General features: G+C 38.8%; 2 protein-coding genes across 3 annotated transcripts; one reads left to right on the top strand and one right to left on the bottom strand.

Annotated features, from left to right (window-relative positions):
- Positions 1-445: 445 nt before the first annotated feature.
- LOC135483792 (uncharacterized) lies at positions 446-3,412 on the bottom strand. The gene is made up of 7 exons (XM_064764834.1): positions 3,264-3,412; positions 3,015-3,110; positions 2,730-2,785; positions 2,393-2,449; positions 2,000-2,120; positions 1,592-1,764; positions 446-1,332 (listed from the first exon to the last, which is right to left on the bottom strand). Exons 1-7 carry the CDS (start codon positions 3,301-3,303, stop codon positions 1,240-1,242), a joined length of 636 nt encoding a protein of 211 aa, XP_064620904.1. The 5' UTR covers positions 3,304-3,412; the 3' UTR covers positions 446-1,239.
- A 282-nt stretch (positions 3,413-3,694) lies between these two features.
- Positions 3,695-23,456, top strand: LOC135483098 (TNF receptor-associated factor 4-like). 2 transcript variants are annotated; one of them, XM_064763621.1, is made up of 7 exons: positions 3,695-3,917; positions 16,927-16,978; positions 17,513-17,617; positions 18,491-18,652; positions 20,422-20,583; positions 20,973-21,128; positions 21,474-23,456. In XM_064763621.1, the coding sequence occupies exons 1-7, from the start codon at positions 3,775-3,777 to the stop codon at positions 22,086-22,088; spliced, it is 1,395 nt and encodes a 464-aa protein (XP_064619691.1). In that variant the 5' UTR covers positions 3,695-3,774; the 3' UTR covers positions 22,089-23,456. The 2 variants fall into 2 exon arrangements, with proteins under 2 accessions (XP_064619691.1, XP_064619690.1); XM_064763620.1 differs by lacking the exon at positions 3,695-3,917 and adding an exon at positions 10,404-11,475.

The following is a 23,456-nucleotide window of genomic DNA, read 5'->3' as shown; positions in this document are numbered from 1 at the left end:
GAGGGTTCCTGCTTACAGAGGGGTCCGCTATTAAGAGGTTACATTGTCACTTTAATGAGACTTTCATTTTTGTGGCACACCATGATTTCAATTTCTATGCTCCTCGATTTCCAACATATGGCTTTAGTTAATCGATGCATTTTCCCCAAGGCATCTGTGAACTTAATTGAGGCCCATTTGGATCATCACTGATTACACCATATTTTGTGCTGTGTATTAAAAAATTACATCAACTTGAGATTTGTATGACTTCATAATAAATTGTAAAATAGAACATGTGATTTGGTGTTATCTTGTTCAGATACCAGTTACAGTGGGCAATTATCTGTTGTGAAATCGTGACTTGGCAGATGACAGCCAAAATGCAGGTCAAGATAAAATATTGGATGATGTCCTCTTCTACACATAATGACAACAACATCTATAAATGATCTATTTACTCTTTTATTTGCAACAATTGCCTAGAAACAATAACAGTAGTAATATCTATACAGTATCACCGTTTTGTCATGTCTAAGCCTACATTCCTATAAAATTTGTAAAACATGTATAGGTATTGCTTAATTAAAGGCCCTTAATGTATGAGCAATGATCGAATGAGATGAATGTACTGTTTGCGTTTATTTAAAAGAAGCTTTAGAAAGCAGCTAAGCCATGCTACAGATAATGGCGAGATTGTCACCCAGGATAATCAATTTAGCAGCTTACTGAAAAAAAATTTCCGCAGCTAACTGAGAATCTGGCAAGCCTTCCAACTGGCCTTTTCTAGGAAAGAGACAGTTTTCAATAATACTGAAAAACTAGGTTGTTCGAGTCTTCCAACACAGTAACATTGTGTTCATCTGATAATAAGGTAAATAATCACAATAGAGTCTATATAAATGTAGAACAACTAAAATGCAACAGAAAATATATTGTGCATCCTCTTCAAATGGAATGGTTTCTGATAAGTGGAACAATTACAAAAAAATTATACATGATAGTGTACACTGAATGTTTTGGTATTGGATAATATCAGTCCTAAACGGTTTCATTCCAAAGACGAAAGACACTGTAAACCATGATGAATTATATTTCTGTTCACTGCTTTAACCATCCAGGCCTACATGTACCTGGGGTTTGTGTCTCGTCTTTCTACAAAGAATAAATTATCTGGAGACGTGAATCAGATGGTAAGCCAGCATGTACTATACTTAATCTTGAGACAAGTTCCTGGCTGCATTCAGAAGTAAGTGTCCTTCAAGTTTGCTGTGTTGTGGCAGCCTTTGCTTTGGTAGATTCTGCTGTGTCTTGAGACAGTAGATAGGAGATGTGGGTGTAAAGGCAGAACAGCTGAAAAGGAATCGTGCACTATTCAGAAAAATCAAACCTGTATTATCATATTAAATTTAAGTTCAATTTTCAAATTCTTTAAGAGCTAGCATGAAATAAAGAACGCCAGCAATGCTTAACAGAAAGCTATGGTAACGTTCATCAATAATCTTCCTTTATGATCCATGCTTGATACATTGGCATTCTATGAAGGTGATTCAAGAGTGGCATCTGGTTGGGTACAGATTATGCCAGAAGATTTCTTTAGCTCAAAATTTACCTCAACAAGAAAGCAAAGTGCCCTGCCAGAACTTAGTAATGCTATGATGAGGTAGTCTATGGCTACTGGAATTCCTATAGCTTTGGCTAAGAATCGGCTGCTGTGTGCATACAGCCAGATGGGTAGCACATGGATTCCAGCTATTGCAAAGAATCCTAGAGGACTCTTGAAGCCTGAAACAAGAGTCAAAAGACAAATAAATACTGAGTACATCGAGCAAAAGATGAAAATTTTGTGATTCTGACCAGGGAACACTGGCTGTTGTCTCCCCTCCCCTTGATATTTATCTATTTTCTATTGATTTGGGATGCTGTGGCCTTGAAGAAGCAATTACAAAATACCTTGTGCAGCTGTTTCTTATAGAATTTTGTCGCTGGGGGTCTGAGAAAGTGTTAATGCTCTGCTTACCTGCACTCATGACTCCTTTCACAAGTGGTGGTGCCTCTGCAAAGGCACTCTTCCAATCAGTCCCCTTTGTATGCGTACAGACAAATACAAGCCATTCAGTAGCCGCAACAAAATAACCCCACTGAAAATAAAAATGCTTCATCTAAATCAGCAATTAAAATTGAGGTTTGGGTGGTCAACAGATGTTATTTCACCCTTTCATTCATAACATTCATCAGCTTCCTCTCTGATGAGCATGGGGTGATGGCTCCATAGACTAGTATTTGCTGCCTAAATTTAATATAATGGTTTATGCATCAGCGTGGAAATATCATGAGTTTAATGTTCCATTTTGTCTCGTAAATCACGTGAATAAAATTCTCACAAATATTATCCAGTCGAGAGTACTCTTACCTCGTACATTCGACACCACAGCATTCCCCTACCAAGATTGTCTATCACAATATCAAACTGCAATGAAGGAGGAATTTGAATAGAAAAGAAAAGCAACAATACAGTAGTTATCTAATTATTACCCTCAGGAACAGTTAAAGGGGAACTATTGGGCAGGGGCTGGTTGTTCCAACTAGTAATCATCTTCAGGTGAAGAGTATGTACAGTTTTGGGGTCTTGTGTTTGATTCAGCAATAATTATATTTCTCATACAATCATATACATTGTTTTTGTATTGTGAGAGAGGAGATCCCTACTGGTGACTACATGTATTAAATAAACTTGAATGAATGTTTACCCATGCTCCAAACGCAGAAGTCTGCCCAAGTTTCCTTGCAAACAGTCCATCAAAATCTGTAATAGAAAATCATTATCTCAGAAAGTACATGACTTCATTACTGATCAAACCAGGAATACCGTATACTATTTAGCTCAAAGAACCCTCTGGGTATGTACTCCAGCTAGTCCATAACTATAATTAGACTAAAATGAATTGATCACATTTATGAGAAATCATTATATATCATTGGTAGCCTGGTTTTCTAGTGAAGCATGATACTTGGTGATATTACGTATTACTTACAATCAAGTGTAGCAGATACAATGTAAGCTGCCAGAAAGTAACTTGGTGAATGGAATGTGAAATAAGCCACTACTAACAGGATGAGCCGCACATAACCTGAAAACAACAGCAAATGTTATTTCATGCATAAGACTGTCATGAACAGCTATTAAGCAATGATGCATGTAAATTTTTAGGAGACAGAAAAGTTGGGAAAACAGCATGAATATATTCACTGCATACGCACAGAATCAAGAAAAACGGACTTACCGATGATGTTGGGAACATAGAGGAGTACTTCAGTTCCCATCTTAATACCAAGATTCCAAAATCACAAACTCGAACACGCAGTTATAATGAGATTTATTTGAGAGAAATGTCATTTCTTCTCCAATGTTGACAATCTGACAGTCAGAACACTTCCGGGCCGCACAGTGGCGGCGCCTATCGTCTATCATCTGGGAATTGGATCTTTCCATTATTTGAGTGGGGATGCACATATATTTTATATAATCAAAAAGATATGTTTGTTATGGTAAATCAATACAAATATCAACATTTATTAATATCATATACTATGAAGACTTTCTCAACTTATCATTCATTGTTCAAACTATTGCCACGATCTATCCACAAAGCGAAAATATCCTCAAACTAATACCCCTCGACAAATAATGAATTCGTCCCGTTCAACGCAGACAAGCAGAAACCACGTGTCGCTCAATGCTGCCTTGGCTGGGCTTCCCGCCGTTTGTAGTTTGGCACGTGCGCGTCCGTCAAAATGCCTGGATATACTGAAAAATTCGCGGATCCGATTAGGCGCAAGTTTTTCTGTCCTATCTGTCGCCTTCCCATGAAAGATGCGGTCCAACTCACAACTTGTGGTGACAGGTTCTGTGATACTTGCCTTCAAGAATATCTCAGGTTAGTGAAGCTTTATACATGTCGTCTGCGATCATTATGGCTATGTATGTGATATACAGCTCATCTGGTAGTCTGGTCTTATCATTGTTTATTCGTTAGCCCATCATGATACCCCTTTTGAGGTAAAAAAAAAACGTTGCTGGTGAAGGCAATATTTTTGTAGGCTTAAATAGTAGGCCTATATAAGATTAATTTTTGATTTTAACAATTTTCCTTGTGACTGAAAGCTGCGCTGTCACCTCTGTCTTGTCTGAAATCTAAGAAGTCGTATATATTACTGTTTGTATGCGTATATGTATTTATATAGCGTATATGTGTTTCTGGCAACCAGTTCAATTAAGCTACCATCTATCTGTACCTTTCTTCTCTGCTCACACCATGGTCCTGTAAAATATTTCTGGACCCCAGGGAGCTAAAGATGGCTTTGGAACAGGGCCTTGCCACTGGCCACCAATGGCCAGTGGCAAGTGATTTGGCTTTAGCAGTTGGGCAGCTGCAGAGAAATTTGAATATTGGCCCTTGTATTAAATTAAATGTGGGATGTAATAACACTGCTGTGGGATATATGGGATTACAATTACAGTGGAACCTCCCTTAGCAGGCTCCTCTCTAATAAGGACAACCTCTCACATTTGTTTTGGTCCCCAATTGATTGTTTCCATTCAATTTGACCTCTAAAACAGGACACCTCTCATTTAAGGACAGCGCTTGTCAGTCTCATGGGTGTCCTTAATCAGAGAGGTTCTACTGTATGTTCATAAACAGATTAATGAGGACCACAATGTTATCTTTACCTAGTCTTGTTATGACACCCTCCCCCTTTATTGACCATGTCAACAAGGGTCTGGGATGGTAACCTTCTGTGTGGGTCAAGGGGTCTCTTGATTGTCTCTTAATGGACAAAGGGAGTGCGGCATTGTTGATTTTAGTTGGCCGGATATCATCTCTGAAAGCCCTTTTGATATTTTCTTTATAATACTGGGGAAATGTTCTACTTTCCACAGCATTTTGCAATTTCTCAACCTTATATTTTCACCATTAAAAATGCATGCATCCATCCAATGTAGTGGTCAACACCATTCATAATAAAATACTAAATTCATATCAAAATGCTTTCCTCTAATGTATGCCATCTGAGAGCTTTTACAAAAGCCAATAATACAACCAGGACATGAATACAAAGAGTTGGACAAAGCTGACAGGATTCCAATCACAACCCACACCACAAGGCTTCCTGCTTGCTTTTTTTGAAGAAGAATTTAGCCTTCCTTGGGTATAGCATCCTGATGTGCTCAGTCAAGCATAATAACCATCAGGGAGGAAGGAAATTCCCTTCCCTGGTTCCATGGCACGCGCCAGAGAACACCCACTTATCTAATATTTCATCGAAATCTATTGAAATGGGGACATTTTGATCAAATTAGCCTAACCCTCCGGAGGGTTGATCAACATTGTTTAGACAGGAGACAGTAGGGTCATCTGCTGGACAACTGCATGGTGACCACCATGGTCTCATTGTCAATTGCTAGATCATGCCAAGATCTCCCATTGTGTTGGGCAGCCCACCTGTCGATTCACCAGATTTAGCTGTTTCGTTGTCTGAAGTTATCTTGGCACACTTCATCACCAGTTTTGAACAGCTGCTGCTGTGGGGTATCATTGAAATTGTGGCCGATATGACCCCCTTGCCAAGGCTATTGCTTTGAAAAGAACAAATCACTTGCAGATTCTACATTTTGGTGACTTTGCAGGCCTTTCAATGTTTCATGAGAGTTGACCTCTCCAGCTGTCTCAGGTGTTCTGACCCATGTAAGTATTTAAGTTTCAGTTAAAAACCTGAAAAACACTTTAAAAAGTACATTTATTATAAAGCCATCAAAGCTTCTTAAAGCATCGCTTCAAGTTATTATTGCAGTTGATTTTCGGCATCCCAAGGATCATCAGCCAGGAATTGCACTAAGTATGGGATTTTGGAAACCTTCTTTGATGTGTACCAAATAATGTTCTGTTTTGATCCTAAGAAATCTTTAACCTTAGTGGGGGAGATCCAAGATTTTCTTCAAATCCCTAATCAACACTTGGTAATACTTGTTGGTGATGTTTATATTGGAATTGAAAGAGAGATTTACTTGGAGATTGCCTTTTGCAAGAGTCACTACACATATGTAAGTTAAGATCCTGCCAAGCAATTTTTATTGTTTCCTCAGAGCAGTTGAAGAAGTGAACTCTTGAGATGATATCAGGAAGCATATACTCGGAGCGGGTTGCTCTCCATCTAAATAAGAGCTTTTTCGGCCAGAGGACAAAGATTGTAAAAACACAGTTCGAATAGTGCACAATTACAATATGGTACTACTCAACTTCAAAGGTCCCAGGCTTAATCCCAGGAAGCCCCACACAGGTGTTCCTTTTCAGAAACGTTCACTCCAACAACCCCCTATAAGGACAAAATATTTAATAACATAATCTGGGTCCTTTAACCACTGTGCTATACTGCTGAAAAACTAAACTGGATAGTTTGGGAAGTGTTACTTTGAGTGCACGCCATTAACTTGGGCCTCTGCTAATCCTTTCTAGTTGATTAGCGGCTTTGTCACCCAAGTAGTACGGCTTTGGCTGCGTCATTTCCCCTGCTGTGATGATATCTGAAATCAAACTATTTGCTTGTCTAGAATGTTTTTGAACAAAATGAATTACCTGATCAGCAGACTTACCCATATAATGGCACACTTTTGGGTATTCTTAGCAGTTTAATCGTGATTTCTTTTCAAGAAGGCACTTACAGCTAGGGTTTGCGATCTCAGATCCTCTTTTGTAAAGGGACTATCCTTGTTCCAGCAGCATCATGCATCACCATCATAACAGGCTTCACCAGCACACTCTTTACGCAACAAGATCATGCTAATTAGCTTGGAGATGTTGAGAGATCACTATCAAAAGATTCATGAAAACTCTCATGTTTCCCACAATTGATTTGTTTGGCATCAAATCAAATGCCTAAAGCAGAGGGGTGGAGACATGATTGACCTGGACTTGCTGGTGGTGGTATTAATAGGTCTTGTGGGAGTTGTACAAATTATCCCTATGATTTGTTTGCTAAGTGGACTAAAATACTTTGGAAGAAAATCTTTAAAATCTACTGTTATTCTATTATTAGATTAGGTCAAATCTGTTTACCGACACAAGTAATAAGTCTGTGGGAAAATTTTTGCGATGAGAAATGTTGTGTGGGTATAACTTTAAATCATATTTGGCATCAATTCAATGATAGCCTTCCTTGGCAATTTGTCTGGATGTCAGCATTGCATAGATCATGGAGAAGGATGTCAATTCCATAGATCTCAGTAATGTCTTTGATCAAAACACTTTTCTAGCCTTGTTTCTTGACAACGTGGTAGTCGATGTGGCCCCAGTATAGTCTTCAAATATTGTTAGCTCTCAACGGATCTTTTATCTCAGGTTGTCTCAATAATTAAATTCATCTTCTTGTCATACCCTTCTCAACGTATTTTGTTTCTAGGCATTATGATTTGCATTTTACATGGGAAAGTAAATTTCAAGTTGGTTCATGTTGAAAGTGTTATGATAGACACTCCCTTCATGCCTTGAGGTTATTTATTCAATCTTATATTGCCAGAAGTCTGGCATATGCTATTGTTCTTGGGTTGATATTGATATTGGTTATCTGCAGCACATTTTGTTTTGTCACTATACAGCTGACTTAACCTTCAGTACAGCTAACATGCAATATTATAAATCTGCTTTCCTAACATTGTATCATTGTGAGCCATGTTCTTTCGTGCATATGTGGTTATATCAATTACCATCAGAACCGGTCTTTAAATATGATTCGATAGCAAATCAGCTATCGACATCGCATTGATTTTCTTATTGGAATATCAATATTGGACCAGTTGGGTCATTAGGTATGAAATATGTATGTATGAAATAATTGTGTTGACACAGTGACATGATAATTCGACAATGCTCTCTGTTTTGTCTATGCAGATTAGCAGGGTGTTCTGGTCACGCTTTGGTTGTATTCGAAAAAGAGCTTGATTTCACCAAGCATAGATTAAAAGACTTAATCCATGCTTGATTTTGCCAATAGATAGTTGATATGTGATATCATACTTAAACATGTGTTGACTTGCTTTCATAAAAAGTTACATTCATTTCTGATAGATTTTATTGGTGCAGAACAATGCCGCTGTTTGGCGTACCAATTAAAGTTCAATCTCTTTGCTGCCATATCTATAACTGATGAAGGAACATGGTATAGCCTGGGGGAGGCCTGTCAATCTGTTTGTCCTGTGTCTGGCTTGTGCAAACCCCCACTGTCAGTTGGGAAATCTCCTTCGGATAGACTATTTCAGAGTAAAATCTTTGATATGGGGCATAATTTTATTCCCAATTGATTTTGGCAGAAAATCCCTCGCTGTTCCATAATGATTTGGGCTAAAATGCAATTGTATCTTCGAAACCAGTGATCTGTCCAAAAATGACGAGTCCAACAGATCCAGACGTCAGTAAAATAAAACAATTTCGGTCACAGCCATACAGGTTTATTAATGGAATTTTGTATTCTGATGTATGTATGGTGTAGGGTCTTTCGATGGACGCTTCCTGCAGTTCTTGGTCAAACTATCTTCTTGTAACATGTGAATTTGAATGGGAATGATTGCTTTTACATCTCGGCTTCAATGAGCTCCCGTATCTAAACTTCCATCAACGTGGGTAGGGATCGGTACTTATTTTCCCAGGACAATGAGCGAATGTAGTAGTGGAAGTATCGTGGTGAAAAGACCGGAACCCGATGCCCCGATGTTGTGCTTCGTCTATCAAGTGAAGAATGCTGAGGAGGATCGTTTTCTCATTGCACTGCAAGCCATTAAAAAGAGGTAAGTGTAAAGTTTTGTATTTGAACAATTTGAACAGGAAGTGGCAGGTCAGTGTCTGAATAAACGTAAGCGTCTTATGGCAATACTCATTGTCCTGACAGCGTCTTCTATTGTCAGGACAGCGTCTTTTAGTGTCCCTACTTTTTCATGTCAGAGTGATAGGTGTTTTGATGCTTTGGAACTCTGAACCTGTTTGATAATCCTCGGTCTGGTGCACATATCGGTGTGATGGCTTTCTGAAATGATTTGACGCTTCTTTGATCAATAAGTTTGTCATTACTGCTGTGCTTGCTGATAAAATGCCAACTGCAGTTTATGATAAAACTGACATTCTATAGGACTGCCTTCTGAACTTCTTGTGTATTCAGAGGCAGGGATGGATGGTATCTTAATTGTGACATATGAACGGAACATACATTTGCATAGCTGCCTGTCTTGCCAGTTTCTGAAACACTTTCATTGTGTCATTAACGCTCCTATTGTTGTCTCTCTTGGTCGATCCAGGCAGATGGTTAGTATGCATTCATCAGGCAAATCAGAACATGCTCATTAAACACTGAAGAATGAAGATGTGGATGAAATGGGAAAAATAATCTGGTGATCAAAGCAGTCTCGTGCCGAGATTGCCACACCCCCAATTGACTTGTTTAGAAGCTTTATTTTGCTGTAATTGGTATTTATTGATGCAATGTTTCTCGATCGATGTGCCCTCATGTCAAAGAAGAGAAGAGATTGGAGTGTTTAGGATTTGCATTGACCTCAGGTTGTGATTGCAGGCGGCCGCAGATGTGGCTCAGCATCATTCGGTAGGGACTATTGTAGCTGTGAGTGAACATAGAGGGACCAGCATCATAGCATTTGGTTACAGCTGAAGATTGTCCACATCGCAAAAACTACGTCAGCTCTTGGTATCTCTTCACCATCCTAGGAACTAAGGATTATACCTTCCTTTGACCTGATGAGCTCACGAACAGTGCTTGGGATTACTCGTGGAGTAAACCTGTGGTGAGAATTAGGATGGGACCATTGCAGATCATTCTGAATGATCTTGCAAATACTTTTCAGTCAAATTTGGATCGCTTCTTTGACAAAGCGTTCCATATTCAAAGAAAGGTGCAACGTTTTATCGTAAGTCCCGATTTGTTGAGTTATCCGTTTACTTCAAGACAAGTATACCTAAGGATTTGTGCTTCTTCAATATAAAATGTTCATATTTCATCGCTGTGTGGATTCCTTGAAATATGAGATGCTGCTGTATGTGACTTGCCTGAAGATTTAAGTCCCAGACTGTCCTCACTTTGTGTGTGGTGCGCTTCCAGGAAAAGTTATCCGCAAATGTATGCTTTGCGAGGATAAGTCAATATTGAACACTCCCTTGATATGTGACTTTGGTGTGGTTGCCGCTATTGGTCTCTTGGTTTTGCATGCTTTGTGGTGCACAACCTGTTGCACAGGATCTACAGAGAGACCAGTTAACTCAGCTAGATCTTATTTGGAGACAGCTTGTGGTACAGAGGATTGTCAATAGTGGATCTTTTCGTTCATTCATTCGTGACCCATATAGTCATGTTTTAGATATTATGCATGCATGACTTGCAAAGGCTTTGTAATGTAAAAATTTTTTCGATACAGTTTTTCATGACGCTCTCGACAGAGCACATCTGGGATTTACCGGCACAACCTGCATGCCGGGGAATATATAAAAGATACAGCTTTTAACCAAGCAATGTTGATATTCATTATTGGAGGGTTCAGACGAATGCAGTCTGTTTGTCAAAGTAGATGCATTTCTCTGATCAATTAGCCTGCTTTTGTTCAGCTTGAATGTGAATATGATCCTGGAATTATGGGTAAATGAGGATGTCTTGATATGTGGCTTTCTGTCACCTCTAACGGAGGACTCGCAGGTTATTTCGCTGAACTGCTTTGTGATCACAATTGAAGGACAGTGGTAATCAGTCAAAACATCCAAGGATTTTGAGACTTTATGAATCCTTGCTTCATAGATATTCATCACAGAGGCTTCTCAAGGATATAATGCAAAATTGCGGTGGCTTACTTCTGACAACTTTTGTTTGACTTTCTGCTCATTAGTTATCTGCAACAATGGATGTTATGCAGCAATCATTGATGGTTACTCACCGAGCCTCAGGCAATTTTGATTTTGCTTCATAATGACAAAAGCATTATTTTGTTAAAATATTCAATGTCCTGCAGCATTTGATTACCATGACGATGAGTAACCTGGATTTTCCATCATCTGCTGTCAGCCACGTATGGCATAGTGTCAGCAATGCTCAACAAGGAGTCGACAGAAGTGCAGGGCAAGGTGTCAGCAATGCATGGCAAGGTGTCAGCATTGCACAGCAAGGTGTCAGCAATGCACAGCTAAGTGTCAGCAGTGCACAACAGAGTGTCAGCATCACACAGCAAGGTGTCAGCAATACACAGCAAAGTGTCAGCAGTGTTCAGAAAAGTTGCAACAATGTGCAGAAAAGTCTCAACAATGCTCAGCACAGACGAAGTGAATACCGCAAGAAACACAAGATGCTTCCTCGCGCTATGCCGATTAAGTGTCTGGTGTTCCAGTTCCCTGATCACAATGGTAGCAACTTCGTGATCATTCCTGAAATCAATGGACCAAGGATTGCCAATAGGTAAGATGTGTCGATAGTTTTGTCTTTGTTTTTACAAGATCTTCCGTTGATACTCATGTGACAATTTCTTTGAAGATGTGATACAAAACTATTGAAGAATCTGATTCGAAAATGTCCTTGTATCCTATATGTTGGCTTCTAATTTGGCATATTGACATATTCGATTTGAAAAATATATCTTGTATTGAAATATTGGTGTTCTGAATGTTTTAGCGATGTTATTGCTCACAGCTGGTGACCTTTCAGGGGATGCTCTATAATGTCATTTAATCCCACAGCTGGCCGGGCCGAGTCTTTTTGATCACCAAATCAATGGGATGAACTGATTGTCATGTTGTCATCTGTTGTATAAGCCACCATGTGTTGATGACATGTAACTTGTCCTGATAATGATTTTACTTCATGTGTCCTTGGGTCTTCTCAGCAGATTCAGTGCTAGCAGTAGCAGTCGTGTGACTTGATTTAATAAGTATCTGGTTATTGGCATCTTTTCCTGTTTTAGTGTGATGGTCTGTGCCTTCAGGTCAAACAGCGGGAATCAGTGCGGGGTGGCAATTAGTGACTCATCCAGGTAGCTTACTAACACGTAAGTTTGATACACAATGAGAACCTTCACCTGTGTGCTCAAGAAGGGAATGATAGGGGATCTTGGTTCAGTCAATTTTTCCAGGCATCTTTGAAGCTGCATTCTGCACATCATAGCCAGAGACAACTGTTTGTGTATGGCAATGACCAGTAATCATCAGGTACATTATCCTCCTTGCACACTTCTCACCATACATTCCTTTAACGACTATTCAATTATGACCAACTGTATGATTGATCCTTAAATTTGTGAGCACCTATGGGTCTGCTTCTGATGATAACATTGTCTCTCATCATCAGCGTTGTGCTGAAAATAGACGAAGCATGATTTTGCTTGGTGACCATCGTGAAAAACCTAACAGAGGTATTGATTATGAAGAATATCGCCAGCAACGCAGCATTTTCTGCTTGCATATTTTGGAAGGGGGATATGGGGCCAAAATGAAAACGTTAATGTTTCAATAATTTTAAGCCTAATAAGGCTGCCAGGGCTAGCTCCCTCTCACAATTCATGTGCGCTCTTTGTAAACCGTCTGGTTTTCATCACATGTTATGTTGATGGCAATTGCTCAGCTTGAGCCTCCATGGACGTCAGTGGAATGGTTTTCGATTCTGCACCATTGATACTTGGAACAAGCGGTCACAGGATCCATATAGTGGGGTGCTTTTATCATATTGGATACTGCATGTTGTAACCAATTATTTTCACTCAGTTCACAAAGCAATGCCAGAATCAGTCAATAACATAGAAAAAAGACTGCTTATGAATACAGCCATCCATTCATAGCCAATATAAAGAGACAAATTGGTTTAGTTTCAGTTCTTTAGATATTTCCTTAGCAGTTCCATTATTTTCATCTTTTTATGATAGTGTGTGCTCAGCTGACAAATATGGGGCAGTATATGCCCTTGGGGGTACTCGGTGTAAAAATGATGTTCTCTTGATCTGTGTTGTATTCTTTGACAATCTGATGCATCTCCCTTCAATTTGTATTTTTGATGTTTTTCCTTTCCAATGTTTTTCCATTTAGAGTGTAATGATGATTTCTTTGTACATCATGGTCAGGTTGATGGCTAAAATCAATAATTAGATTGATTAGCTTTGGGTGATTGCATTTTAGTTATAGATAATTATTATCAGTGTACACACACAGCTGACAGATTCTCAGCAGCACTCTATCAAAAGTGCATTTTATCAAAAATCATGTTCATGATACATATTAGTAGCCCTCCCAGTAATAAAATTTATTAGTTTTTGAAATGCTGTTGGCTACCGTTGTGGGTTTATGTTGAAATTAACAACCAGAATCTACTGACCAAGAGCTGAATACTCAATGGCTGGAAGAAACACAGCATGCACCATTCGGACAGTCCAGTATTAACAAAGATGCACCCTAAATTATTGTAAATCAATGTGCATGTATAACACTTATTTCCAAGCTGAATCTATGTCAATCCTGAAAACAGCATGCAGGATTGCCAGATCCTACACAATGGTCAATTTTACGTGATTAGAGTCTGCAAACCATCAGAGTAATACACCTCATGGCATCCTTTTGTTTGTACATGGGCAGTGTCAGGAAGGGTCCACCTGATACGCTGTTGTGTGGTTTATAGCGTGACAATTAAGCTATCTCCCCAGTTCCTCCCCATTGTCTCTTCGATTCAGATGACTTGCTCATTTCATACGTATTTGTTCAGTTTGTGGCACTTCGATGTCTTCATCAATATCATCTCTGTGAACTTTACTTGACACTAGAATCTGAGAGATTTTTAATCAATATTTGACAAATTGGTTTTGATGAAGTGTGATCACTAAAGAATCGGGATAAATTGATAGTCGAGGAGGATGGCAAGAAGTATCCATGCAGGCTCCCTATGGTTGGTTTTACTGATATCGTATATATAGAAAGGGAATACAGATCAAGATGGTCAAGGACCTGAATATCAAACACAGTATAAACTATTTAGAGCAGTTGAGAACCAGAAAAAGAGTCCATGAATCAGAATTCAGGAGTCGAGAGATCAGGCTGGTGCCAGCTAGGCAAGAACAAACAATTGTGAAAGGGGTTAAGGAGGGCATATCAACTACGCCATATCTGTACCTTCAGGACATGTATCAATCAATCAATCGTGTATTCATAGATCAATATCTGAAAGATATTTGTACATAGTTTGTGCATTATTCATTGGATTCAACCACGTAAGTGACCTGCTACGAACATGAAACAAACACGTCACCTCTAACAACGACCGAATTGTTGATTAGTGGTGACAGTATTGTTTTGAGTTTTTGGAAAGGTTCTTGACAAATTTAAAAATAAATTGTTCCTCTGAATGATAAAAAAGATGACATACGCTGGAGGTTTGGCATGTGGTGGTCTTTAGGCCGAAGTTACATAGACCTCATTCGTTCATTTACCACGAGTCACTTTCCGGGTTTTTCTTTCATTCCTCGGTGAATGCACGCCACAAGGCCGTTCTTTTACAGGGGAACGAAAGCAAAAGGGGAAAATGAGTCCTGGGAAATGAACGAATGAGGTCTATGTAACTTCGGCCTTAGGGCAGTCATGCAGTTGTAGATGAATTACATCATTGTAACTGGTTGGCACGTAGAGGCCACCTCTAAAACCGAATATATATATCGAAAATGAGGTTTGTGGTAGTATATATATATAGAGAGTCTTTTCTCCTTTAACATTGCTCTTCACCACAGACATCAATTTCCAGCCTTGGTACATACTGAACAGCATACGCTTGCCATGTGTTGGCAGTCTAATTGCATGCACATGTATGCCTGAATTCTCGTAAAATTTCACGATATGCTCTTGAAGTTTTCAAGTGTACGGTGCCAGCTGCTTGTTCTTTATTTAAGTCACAAGCCATGAATTGATATACAGTTTTATTATTCCATGTGTCCTTTCCTTTCTTTTTCTGGGGTTTACAGTACACGTAGTTGTATGTTTAGTTTCATTTTCTAACCAGAAATCAAGTAAAAGATAAGGAAAACCTCTCATGTTGTGGACCCGTTAAAAATATTGCCTTGGCCTACTTGGGCGCCTGCCGAACTTATGCGCAACCTGTTCTCAGTCTGACGGCAAACCTGAATATTTTAGGTTCAAAAGCTTTAGATATCAATTATCTTAGTAATCTTTCTAATCCAGAAAATTTAAATTGCTAATCGATTGACATTATGATAACCAGGTTGGACCCACTTTTGGATCACAATTTATCATCAACTATCAGGTGCCTGATCGCATGGTGGCCTATAGTCCAGGGGCCGCATTGACGTCAACAGCATGGTCATCATTGGGATAAACATGTCCTGCCTAAAGTTTATAATGACGATCATAAATCCTTCAATTTCGTCATTGACCTATATTTTTCTTCTCTGTGAAATATCCAGGTTTGTAGAAAACAATGAGATCTTTGCTTCAAATATTTGATCTCCATCTGATCTAGTTGTCCTCTCAGCAGGTGAAAAGGTCACCGAAATGGTCCAGTCCCACATGACATTGTGTAGATTTCAATTAAACCATATTTCCTTTATCATTCTCGGGTTGTTTATTTGTAAAAGTCATATTTTATTGGTTTGATCTCAATTCCATTGACAGTTTGGAAACACATCATTCTTGTTGTCCACAAGCAGCATACATCCTGTCTTTCATGCAAATTTAAATGGAGTAATTTGAATTAGGGCAATGGATATCAACTTTGAGGTATTAAAGAAGTAATTGCAGCTAGATATTTCATCCATTATTCAAATTTTACCCCAAAATTCATCCCACACAGGTCACAAACAATGACACACTCCAAAACTTATTATGATATGACAGTTTTATAAAGAGAGTGATTATATTGCAATTCCGATGTTTCAAGTTGGCTTTATATTGAAGTCTCAAAGTTAGTGGGTCATCCCTTCTTTTAGGACAATAGAGGCAGCAGCTAACTCAAGTAGGCCCTACATGAAAACACAGGAAGAAAGGTTAAGTCTGGAACCAAAATAGTGAAGCTTTTATCTATGTGATAATCTGTTCTGCCTGATTGGACCTATCACGGCAAGTTTCCCCCTGTTTGCCCTGGAGTAGAATGGTCCTTGCATGATGGAACAAAGTGTGACCCTGTCATGAACCGTTGTATTCAATCAATTGCTTTCATATCCTTTTTGTCCAACTTTAATCAAAACTTCTCACCGTTTTGTCAGGTTTTCTTCTCTTTTGGCACCCATCTGTGATCACTGAGTAAAAACATAAAGACAGGGTGTTGTAAACCTTTGGTGATTGGACTCTCAGTCTATACGGTCCATTGTAAATTTGAAAATTTAGAGTTCAGCTTTTGAATGGACTGAACATTATGTCCCTAAATGCAAAGGGATCATTTCACATTATTAAGATGATTATGGTGATTAGTTCTAAAGAATTCAATTTGAAACTTAGTAACACCACCATGGTGGATTAGTTTTCGAGGATAATTGACAACTTCCTTTGAAATATCAAGTTCAACGCATTTCTGATACTTTGTTTCCTTGTGGATGTGACACTGTGGTTGCCATGACAAGTAGTTTAATCTCCAGTGCAGGAGGACAATGACACTGTGATACACTAGATGCATCCACCAAGTTGCCTCACCCTTGATTCGAAATTCAATTTGTGATGCTGGGGGGGGGGGGGGGGGAGGGGGGGCTATATGCCAGTGCTTGACACTTGGCAATGTGTTAACTGTTGGTCAAGAAAATGCCAAAAGTGATCAACATTGTTCATTATTTCTTTCAGCCAGACTGTAGAAATCTATTTAATTATGAATGTCAATGCAATATATCATAGTTTGAAAATTTCTAATTGTATTTTTCTGTTTGTCTCTTTACAGTGAAGGGGTATTTCAGTGTCCTGAAGACAATACTCCTCTTGACTATGCAAAGGTAATTGATGTCCAACAGTAGTCAGCATTGTCGGAGGGCATTTCATGTTCTGCTGACTGAATAATTGACCTTTTATTGCGTCATGAATATAGTTTATAGACTGACTACTGAAAACTGTAAATCATTCAGGAGAATGCCAAAGGCTATTTCACTTTGTTTTGGTGATAGAATATCTTAGTACTTGATAATCATTGCTATTGACGCAATATTTCCTAATCATAAGTGGGTAGGCTGGCCAGGTGGTGTATCTTGGTCACGAGGCCATATCAAAATCTAAACAGGCAGTTATTGAACTTATTTGAAGTGGTTTTCAATCAAATCAAAAGTGCATCATTGATCTGATATTGTTGTTATTGGCCATTGTTTTGTTTCACTTCATGGCAACTCTGGTAATCCTTCCTACAACAGTTATTGAGCAAAACCCATTAAAATTGTGGCAAGAACTACCGGTAGTCTGCCCTTCGAATGTCCTACAAGAAGCTTTTCTTAAAAGGAAGCTACAGATGATTTCACATTGTCCTTGTTTACTTCTAGATATACCCCGACAAAGAGCTTCAGGAAGAGATCCAAGCATCCATGGTCAGATGCCACTATCACATCGAAGGGTGTAAATGGACAGACAGGCTCTCAAATCTTAAGGTAACTAAGAAATCAAGTCTGATGAGTGTTTCTCATCATCGTCTTCATTGTCATCGTAAAGGCGTTGTGGCCTGGGCTTAATTACCAAATGTACACTGACGATAGATCAGCATGACACTCAGCAGCACAGAAACTAGCCTATTCCCTAATTAATGGCTTTTGCGAGGTTTCTGTGCTGCTGAATGTCATGCCGATCTTTCATCAGTGAACATTGCATGGTCTGAAAACACCCTCTTTACCAACACTCTCTGACAAAAAATCGGCATGCTGTGTGTTAGAAATTGTCTCTCGCTGTCTTTCATCAAAACTGCTTCATGTTGATTTGAATCGAGTGGGCAGTCTTCAGCTCGTTCAAGAAACTTTACAATCTTGGTGAAGCTATCATATGTCTTTGTCTTTCTTGTCACATCTGCATAAGTGTCCATGAGGTATGGTATCCATGGTGATGATGTAAACAATTCCTCGTTGCCAGGACAACTCTTTCACAACCTGAATGATGGCCATACACACACATGGTCAGTTATAGTGTAAAAGGATTGATACAATTTGCCGATATTCGATTCTTGCAGGGTCAATGAATTCCGTGGTCTAAATCTGCATCATTTTAGTTGTAAAACAAGCAGTTCATAGATAAAGGCAAAGATTTATCAAGATTATCCATATGATAAAGTAAAGTAAATCCCTGAAAGATGGTGACCTTGTACAGACAAAGGTTGTGAAGTCTGATGTGCTGCGATATTTACATGTTTTTGTAGTAACTGTAAATTGAAACATACCACTTGAGTATGTCATCGGTCCTCTAGCCCCGCCTATTGGCCCCAGCTGGTATTATCGACCCGTTCATTCTAACTGTTGTTTATCATTGCTCTCCAGGCCCACTTAGAGGTCTGTGCCTACAACCCCATCCCCTGTCCCAACGATTGCTCGACATTGGTCGCCAGGATATGCATTGACGACCATCTTGAATTTACATGTAGTCATCGACGGAGGTTGTGCGATTTTTGTGGGCAGGAATTTGCAGGTGACATGTATGATGTAAGTAAAATAGAAAATACTTTTCTATATCCTGTATGTAGTTATGACCTCACAATCACTTTGCCCTTTAGTTCTCACATTTTACATTTTCCACTTTTCATTCTTTTGCTCAGTATGTTGTTCTGTCATCTATCATTTCGCTCTTTCATTTCTGCTTCTGTCCTTTCGAATGTGGTGTAACTATCCCTCTGCTCTGGTGAATTTGATGTACCAAAAGGTGTGTTCAGTCATACCTCTTGCTTTTTTGTACTTTCCTTGGCGGCAGTGATCATAAGGATAGTTGGCAAGTATGCTTTTAAAGTAGCTCTTGCTTCTGCAGTCTTTGTTCTATCACAAACTGACTTTGATGCTTTGAATGAATAACCAACCTTGGATATTTGTATGTCATTGTGGTTGATGGTATCCTGTCTTTTACTACTCCATATTTAACCAGCTCCCTGTTTTGCCAAGTACCTGCATGCACATTATCTCTATTCTGTTTTGGTAAATGATACAAACAACATCCCTGTGGTAAACTTATCTATGAGAATGTTGACAGAGGTTAAAAACCGCAGAGAATGTCATCCCTCATCTTATTTTTGTGGTTCCTTGCTATGGAATAAATGAAACATGAAAAACAAATCTCCATGAACAAATTTCAGAAAATGTCCGGGGTGCTATTGGGTATAGTCTTTTTGCTTGGCTCAAACGAAACGTGGGAATAATGTGTACATTGAACACATTGTGAACCCCTGAAGGACCCTTCAGAATGCAACAGTAAGCAAGAACATTTGTGATACTTGGTCAAGGGCCAATCAACCTCAGTCAACCCCATGTTTGGTTCTTGTCATGCTTGCTCTTTGGAATTCTTTGTTGTTGGAAGGATCAATTGAATGATTTGACATCTGGCGAAAAAGTGCATTTTCTGTGGAGAAACAACCTTGGTAAAGAAAAGCCTGCAGTAAAAATACACTAGACATGAGACAATGTGTACTTCTTAGATAAAGGTGCTCATGTTTTGATGTACTAGGTTAAAAATCATTTTTATCGAATTCTGATTCTCGGGAATCGTGATGGGTTATCATTGCATTTTCGATATTTACATGTGAATATTGTTTTCATGGAGAGCTTCGCCACGATTTTCAAGTTTTGAGTAGGTATTATTTTGAAGATCGTGCAGATAGTCGATTTGTTTGGTCATGCGATGTTTACTATCTTGGACATTTAGCATGACTGACATGCTTGAAATGCACAATTGTCTGTTTTATATTTCCTTATTGGGACATTTCTAAGTGAGATGATCCCTAATGATGGGTATAGTATAAAAGCACTGCAAAGCTAACCCTTAAGTTCTCATGCAAACATATGTACAAGTACAAGTATATGTACAAGTACCAGTACGCACATTGCAACATAAACTCTCCCAGCATTTAGATTTGATGTGATAGAAAAATTTTCCCAGTTAGATGGTTTATGACTGAGAAAACATCTCTAACTATGTTGGTTTTTCTCAGACATTACATGTTCAAGTGTCATTCAATTGAGGACAGTTTGAATTTTACAAAATTGCAAATATTTTACTTTTGAAGTTCTCATTCTTCCATGTACTAGTTCTTCTTTTGTGAATGAAGATTGGTTGGCGACTAGGACGGCAAGATGAAAACACCTTTTTTAAAATATGATTTTCGATGAGATATCTTGGATGAGACCTATTTCGAGCCACCGCCACCCTTATTTAGTGTCATAACATTTGAATCTGTCAAAATCACGAACCAAAATCTCTGTTCCAGACTCACGAAGGGAACTGCCAATATGAGGTTGTCTGGTGTGAAAATAAATGTGGTGCTAAGCTCCAGAGACGGTTTCTCGGGAATCACACGAAGAATGAGTGTCATAAGCGATTAGCCAACTGTCGATACTGCCAAAAGGAGTTCTTGTATGAGACTCTACAGGTTAGTACAACTTTTTTTGACTCCTTATAGGATATAGATTTCTCTCGCAATTCTCTAGTCAACAACTGCCTTTAAGGTAGATACTTACATTGGGGAGAGAATAGTTTTCTCTAATCTAAGCTGTGTTTGACTGAGCATCAAATATAATCCTCGAACAAGCATAAATAGACCACTATTGATGACTTCGAGTAACTCAAACTGACCTATGGAGTCACTTTAGTTTTGGTGTCATTCATTCTTATGATTTACCATCGTACAGGAGGAACAACATTGAGTTATTAAAGGCAGTCCATACTGGCATGACATTTTCAATGCCAATTTTGTCGCTACATACTTTAAATAATCATTTGGCTCTGTCAAAGTGAACTTTACCCCACTTGTCCTTTCAGACCCATCAGTACTCTTGTCCACGGTATCCTATTCCATGTCCAAATCGATGTGAACCAGTCAAGATCCCACGGGAAGAAATCGACTCTCACATAAACGAATGTTGTCCGTCGGCTACGATTTCTTGTATGTTTAAAGAATATGGCTGTCAACATAAGGTAACTTGACTTCGTTCTTAAATAGATTGTTTCGGAATATTCCGATTTTTGCCATACATCATTAGACCCTTAGTAGAAGATTGAGTTGCCATCTAAGAGCGACAAGGTTAACTGAGACGATTTCTTGATGACAAGAGCAACACTGGATTGTGTTAAGATACTTTAGGTAAAGGGGACAAAAACAATTTAGTGCCCCCAAAATTTAGTTACCACCAAACATATCACCTAATTGGGTTGAAACTATGACATTATGATGTCAGATGTAGGCCTAGCTTTAATTGAATCTCCATGATATAAAAGAAATGCTGTGGAACTCTACGTAACCTTAGATTTCTCTCATTTCAGTGTCCTCGCTTTAACCTTGAGCGCCACCTGGATGACAATACGAAAGGACATCTGACAATGATGTGCAAACATGTCCGTCGTCAACAGCAACAGATCAATGCACTACGTGCAAAGGTGAACAATTTATCTCAGGTCACGGACGGTGTCTTCATTTGGAAGGTCACAGACTATAAACTGAAACTTGCTGAGGCAAGATCGAAACTTGGATTAGAAATCATGAGTGAACCTTTCTATACTAGTCGCTATGGATACAAATTAATCGCATCCGCATTTCTGAACGGTAACGGATCCGGGGAGGGGAAGTATTTCTCATTGTATATCAAACTTCTTCCTGGGGAGTATGACACTTTGTTGGAATGGCCGTTCAAGTTGCCTGTGTCTTTCTTCCTGATTGATCAGACCTCCAAATTAGACAGCCGGACTGATATCATGGAGAGTTTCGTACCTGATCCATCCTGGAAGCATTTTCAAAAGCCAGGCAAGGAAGACAATTCATTAGGGTTTGGATACCCAAAATTTGTCCCCCATGAGACAATACGAACCAGACATTATTTGAAGGAGGACTCGTTGTTTGTGAAAATCGAGGTTGACACATCGCGGATGTGTCCTCTCTGAAGTGTTGGACTTACTGATAGCTGGTTGGAGTAGGCCTTGTACAAGAGGTTAAAGAATTATTTAAATACATTTATTTGACAAGTTCAAATCTGATTATTAATTTAGATGAAGACACAATTAGATCGCCCAACTACAATCAAACTTTCGTATATCAAACTCGACAGGATGAGCATTTTTCGTCTGTAATGTATGAAGTGGGTTATGCCTGTCATTAACAGACTTAGAACTTGGGACTTGGAAGACCGCTCCGGTTTATGCAAGTCCAGTTAATGAAAGACTCTAGATTATTTTTTCAGTTTCGAAGCTATACATTCTGCCACCATTCCACATTCCAGGGATACTCTAGAGATTTTACCAGTACATCAAGCGGTGGCCAATTATATATTATGGATATTCTTTGGAAGGCACAACTGCTCCAGCTCATCAGTATTATCAAATTGCTAGTCTTTATTTCTCAGTCGTTTCCTTTCGGTGACTTGTAAATATTTGTATATTTGAATAACGTTAGTGTAAAACGCTCCATAGCAATTTTCGTCCTCTACTGAAAATTTTAAATTTCAAGGGATGGGCAGGGGCAAGCTGGACCAGATCAAGTTATCTGAAGTAGCCTAAATGTGTCTCCACGATCTCACATGGGCACTTTTTGTGCTTGTACAAGAAAGGTTTTTATCACTTAGTAAACCAGATGAAATTCTCCAACTGTTCATATAAGTCAGCTAGTGACCACCAACTTGAGGCCACCTAGCTCCTGCCTATAGTCCCCCTTTTAAAGCTTTGGTTTTATCACGGATATATTTGATCATGAATGTGGTCTGCATCTGCTAAGTTTTGTAGATATCTGTTTGTGCCATAATTTGCATTAATCTTAATTTATATTGTAAATGTCTTTCTCTCTCAAATGACTTACAACTTGGTCTTTATAGTGTGATTAGTGTGATTTTTGTAGAGTTCTTGTTGCTGGAGTAGATCAGTGTAATGAGATGTATCATTGTCATTTCCTCTATCTCAATGTCTCTGGAAACTTGTCAGCAGAGTATTACTCCAAACTTTATGGTGAGATTCCATAAAAGCTTATAATGTCTTCACAGTTGGTTTTGTACCTTTGATACATATGCATGCGTCTTTGGCAGATTAAAAAAAAAATCTTGACCTCAAGGGTGCATGTTAAAATCATATTGAAGCCAAAAAACAATCAATTTTCGTCAACTAATAAAGAACTGTTGATGCGAGAAGACACTTTGTTATTCTGCGGTTCCAGGGAGAGATATGTTTTGCTTTAGTATAATTTTGACATAATTCCTTCCTGAAAGAGGGCAACCTTCTCCATCCTGAGAGAAGGTGTAAATACTTATAAAAGTTGAAAATCAA

The sequence above is a fragment of the Lineus longissimus genome, chromosome 2 (assembly GCF_910592395.1).
Source record: "Lineus longissimus chromosome 2, tnLinLong1.2, whole genome shotgun sequence".
NCBI classification, from domain to species: domain Eukaryota; kingdom Metazoa; phylum Nemertea; class Pilidiophora; order Heteronemertea; family Lineidae; genus Lineus; species Lineus longissimus.
This window is presented reverse-complemented; position numbering and strand designations above follow the sequence as displayed.

Bases quoted from the DNA above. Each gene is read 5' to 3' on its own strand.
- LOC135483792 (XM_064764834.1), bottom strand. From the start codon at position 3,303: ATGGGAACTGAAGTACTCCTCTATGTTCCCAACATCATCG. The intron at 2,121-2,392 runs GTAAGAGTACTC...TTTTATTTTCAG, and splicing joins TGTGGTGTCGAATGTACGAG to TGGGGTTATTTTGTTGCGGC. The intron at 1,333-1,591 runs GTAAATTTTGAG...ATTCCTTTTCAG, and splicing joins CACTTTGCTTTCTTGTTGAG to CTGTTCTGCCTTTACACCCA.
- LOC135483098 (XM_064763620.1), top strand. From the start codon at position 11,048: ATGACGATGAGTAACCTGGATTTTCCATCATCTGCTGTCAGCCACGTA. The intron at 17,618-18,490 runs GTAACTAAGAAA...ATTGCTCTCCAG, and splicing joins ACAGGCTCTCAAATCTTAAG to GCCCACTTAGAGGTCTGTGC. The intron at 20,584-20,972 runs GTTAGTACAACT...TTGTCCTTTCAG, and splicing joins TCTTGTATGAGACTCTACAG to ACCCATCAGTACTCTTGTCC.